Here is a 4,400-nt window from a genome sequence, read left to right on the forward strand (position 1 = left end):
ATTGGGAAGGGGGAGACAGAAAGAGAGAGAAACACCCCTGTGCATCACACGTGGCCAGGGGAGCACGTGGAGCTCATCCCTGCCGTGTCCCCAGACAGGCAGGACCCCTCACTGCTCCGGCCATCCCTCCTGGATCCCATCCCACTTCCATGGGGTAGAGCCAGGAGTGCTTGGACCCCCCCTGTGGCTGGTGGTGGGCAAGGTGCCACTGGCCAGCTCCTTCTCCAGAGAACTTTCCCTCTGTTTGGAGAGCCATGGATGCCAGCAGGAGCCACGGAGCAGCTCCAGGCACTTTCACCTCTTCATTTCCCACCCTCTCCCCACCCCAGCTGGGCATTTTGTAAGTGGGCAGCAGCTTCCTGCTGTGTCCTGTTCCTGCTGAGCTCCCACTGCTGCCTGCACTGGGATGGGCTTGGATATCCCAGCAAATCCCAAAGGCAGCTGGGAAGTGTCCCTGAGCAAAGAGCCACTGCAGTGGGGGGGGTGCTCAGGCTGCTGGGAACGGGGAAGCCAGGATGGATCCACCTGGGACACAGGTGATATGCTGCCACTGCCCAGCTCTGGGATGAAGGAACTGAGCAGTAAATGCTTCCTTTTTTTTTTTTTTTTCTCCCCAGGCTGCAGGTTCAGCTCCAGCAGCACAGGGAAGCAGGGAAATGCGCTTGCTCTCCATGGAAATCTTGCTGGTGGATGAAAAGCAGGGAAAGAGCGGGTAAAGGTCTGGAGAATGGCCCTTCCTGCCAGGAATCAAACCCATGGAGGCTTCTGAGGGACGAGCTCACCCGGCTCTGCCATGGAAGGGCAGGAGGCCAGTGCAGCCTTCCAGCTCTCTGGGAACACGGATTGCACCCCTGGATGGGCAGGGGGAGTCAGTGGAGCCTGCAGGGTCTGGGCTTCTCCCAGCTCTGCAGTGGGAAGAGGGAAAGGCTGTAACAGGAAAGCAGGGCCTGGTGCCAAAACAGGCACAGAGGCCAGACCTGGCCTTGACCTCCAGCAGAGCCAGGAGAGCCCAAATCCCTGCCCTGAACCAGGGGAAGGGGATGGACCTTCCTTTTTGACAGAGACAAGCACACACCCCGGCTCTGAGGATCCCAGTGGGATCCATGGCAGAGCTGCCCCATTCCCACGAGGTCTGAGAGGCTCCACAAACTCACAGTTGGTGACGAGTAAGACAAGTAGGGGGAGGAAAAAAAAAAAAAAAAAAGAGCCAAACCAAAAGAGCTTGCTGTGAGTTTTTCTCATGCCCAGCCTGGATCTACACAGCTTGTTTTCCAGAGGCTCAGGGGTGCAGCTCCAGCCTTGCTGTCCACCCTGCTCTGACACGGGGCTGTGACATCCCTAAGACACCTCACCTTGCAGCCAACTCCACAACCTGCACTGGAAGCAATTCCTCCCTGGAAGGTCTATGGAATGGATTAAAATTTAAAAACAGGGCTCAGGTCTGGATCTGCTGGCTCTACCAACCCTAAAATCCCAAACGGGGGAGGCAAACTCCCCTTGAGGACAAACCGGGGTGGGCAGGGAGGGAGGGGTGGGCAGGGGGGGGGGTGTTTTTCTGTGGAAACCAAAAGCTCTTTATCCTACCTGGTCCCACAAGGCTGCGGCCACTTGGTCTATAACTGCTCCCAGTTCTCTGTACTCCCCAGAGTATCTGATATAAGCCCAGGTACAGAGTGTGATAAGTGTCAAGCCCATGATCATGTTGCACAGGCTGGCAATGATGTCCAGCCCCACGAAGCCGGTGACGCCGGCGATGACGTAGGTGATGAAGATGACGACGAAGAGCGTGGCCGGGGTGCGGGCGGCGTGGAAGATGTTCTTGCTGTCGTTGTGCTTGATGTACTGGACGTAGAGCTCGTCGATCTCCGCCTCCAGCTGCTGCAGGTAGCGCCGGCTGAACTCCTCCCCTCCCATCTTCTTCACGCCCCGGAACAGCCTCACCGCCTCCTCCCGCAGCTCGGCGTGCTTGCTCTGCAGGTCGCTGGGAGCCAGGAAGGGCTTGTCCCCCCCGCAGACCTGCGTGGGGACAGGCACGGGGGTGGCACCCGGAACGGCATCCCCCCCTCCCCCTGGAACGGCTGGGATTGGGGCTCTCCAGGGCCACTGGATCCCGAGGGAAGGGCTCCGGGAGCGGGATGAACCGCTGCCCCATCCCACAGCTCCCTGTGCAATTCCCTCACAGCTCCCCGACACCCACCCTGAATCCCGGCGTTTTCCAGAGCTGGAAAACCCCATCTGGAAGTGTTTTCCCTTCTGCATCAGAGCATGGATATATTGGTTTGAAGGTGTTTTAGTCTGGCCATGCAGCTCCGGCAGCGATTTCCAGCGTTCCGTGATGGAATTCTGGGAAAAAGCCGCTCAAAATGACTTGATCCCCTAATTAGCACCACAGGTGACCACCCCACTCCTTCACATTTTTGGGGAACGCTGGGAAGTCAATGGGCCAAGGCCATGAAGGGCATTTTCTACCAGGAAACCAAGCAGGGAGGTTTCCCCACAAGGGTAGAGTTGGGGCTGGTCAGCCTGGAGAAGAGAAGGCTCCAGGGAGACCTGAGAGCCTCTTCCAGGGCCTGAAGGGGCTCCAGGAGAGCTGGAGAGGGACTGGGGACAAGGGATGGAGGGACAGGACACAGGGAATGGCTTCCCACTGCCAGAGGGCAGAGTTAGATGGGAGATTGGGAAGGAGGGTGGTGAGGCCCTGGCACAGGTTGGGCAGAGGAGCTGTGGCTGCCCCTGGAAGTGTCCAAGGCCAGGTTGGACAGGGCTTGGAGCGACCTGGGCTGGTGGGGGTTGGACCAAGATGAGCTTTAAGGTCCCTTCCATCCCAGACCATTCCAGGATCCCATGAACCTGTGGCAGCAGTGACAGGGGCACTGTGAACAGACACGCTCAGCACCACCCACCTCCTCCATCCTCTTGCTGTAGGTGTCTTTGGCAGTGGCAACTGCTGCTAAATTGTTGGCTTCTGCTGTGGCCTGGAAGGGGGGGCAAAAGGGGCACAAAATTAGGGTGCAGAAGGACAGGGTTAAGCAGTGGAACAGCAGGGAGTAGCTCTCTGGATGCTCATGGCCTACATGTGTTGACAGCCAGGACACGTGTGTGGACACCCAGAATTCAGGAGCTGCCTTGCTTAGCCAAGCGTGCTCTCCCAGCCTCCAACCAATCCCAGCTAAGATCATCCCCTATTTACACATCCAAAAGCCTGCACTGAAGACAGGATTCCCTCCCTCCAAGCCAGAGCAACGAAATCTTTGGCTTTGGCTGTGGGAAACAGCAAGGAAGGAGATAAAAGGCTCAGCTGTCTGTAAACAGCCACAGCTGCACCCTCCGGAATGCCGGAATGCCGGCTGGCTCCGGGAGTGGAGCAGCAGCCCAGGAGCCACTGCACACATCCAGAGCCCTGTCACCTCCCTGTGTGGCCCCACAGATCCCATTTACCCGTGGGGGATCGTTCCAGCAGAGCTGGCTGGTGCTGTGTGCAGCCAGCAATCCCCCACAGCCCATCCAAGGGGCAATTCCCAAGACATGCCAGGCCCGTGACTGCCAAACGCTTCCCAAAACGCTGCTCCTTTGGGCTGTTACATTTTGGAATGCAATCACAGCAGGCCCAGTGTACTGCACTAGCTGGACACCTCTGGGAATTAATGGTAATTCCAGCACATGGATTCCCACCAGCTCCCACTCACGTACCTGCAGCATCGACTTGGGGTGTGGCAACTCTTCCCCTTGGTAGATCTTTATGTATGCCTGGAAAGGAGGAAATCACAGGGAATGCAGCACACATGAGCAACACCAACCACCCCCCACCCAGCTCCAGACACAGCTTTGGCAGGATCTAAAGGAGGAGGAGGAGGATGTTCCTGGCATGAGATGGCTTTGGTCAGGAAACGCGACGTAACGTGGCTCGAGGTCGACCCAGGGTGGGCTGGATCAGTCACTCCAGGATCTCCCTCCACCACTCACACCCTCCCGTGGGATCTGCACCTACCTCTGTCCTTCCCTGAGGGAGCAGGAGCCAGAGGCAGGTGGCCCTGGAGAGCAGGTGGTGAGAATTACTCACTGATGTCTCACATGGAAATGTCCCCGTAGTCATGACAACGAAAATAAGCCCTTTCCAAAGGCAACGGGAATTCAGCCCTCAGCTTATCCCCCTCCAGTCCTCAGTTCTCCAGGGGAAGGAAAACAGCTCCTCCCAGTTTTGGGGCTCGCTGTGAGGTCAGATCCAGGCCCAGGAGGTGTTTGCCCTCAGCTGCAGTGAGTCAGGACTATCAGGGCTGCCCTGCCTGCTCCTGCTTTCCCCTTTAATCAGAGCAAAAGGCTACAGGTGAACAAACTCAGGTTCTCTTAAACAGGCCAATACCTTAAAATACTCCACAAGGCCTCGACAGGTGATATGGTTT

At 57.4% G+C, this 4,400-nt stretch overlaps 1 protein-coding gene across 1 annotated transcript in view; it reads right to left on the reverse strand.

The window, feature by feature from the left end:
• LOC114073239 (atlastin-1-like) overlaps positions 1-4,394 on the reverse strand; it is a 7,036-nt gene extending 2,642 nt beyond the window's left edge. Inside the window, exons 1-4 of the mRNA XM_027911030.1 lie at positions 4,361-4,394; positions 3,691-3,747; positions 2,904-2,975; positions 1,585-2,016 (exon numbers count right to left, since the gene is read on the reverse strand). Coding sequence (XP_027766831.1) covers positions 1,585-2,016; positions 2,904-2,975; positions 3,691-3,699 — 513 coding nt within the window. The 5' untranslated portion in view covers positions 3,700-3,747; positions 4,361-4,394. The remainder of the gene's footprint in view (positions 1-1,584; positions 2,017-2,903; positions 2,976-3,690; positions 3,748-4,360) is intronic.
• Between the last annotated feature and the right edge of the window lie 6 nt (positions 4,395-4,400).

The sequence above is a fragment of the Empidonax traillii genome, unplaced genomic scaffold (assembly GCF_003031625.1).
Source record: "Empidonax traillii isolate 1590-97213 ecotype Southwest subspecies unplaced genomic scaffold, ASM303162v1 scaffold5772:size7198, whole genome shotgun sequence".
NCBI lineage: Eukaryota > Metazoa > Chordata > Aves > Passeriformes > Tyrannidae > Empidonax > Empidonax traillii.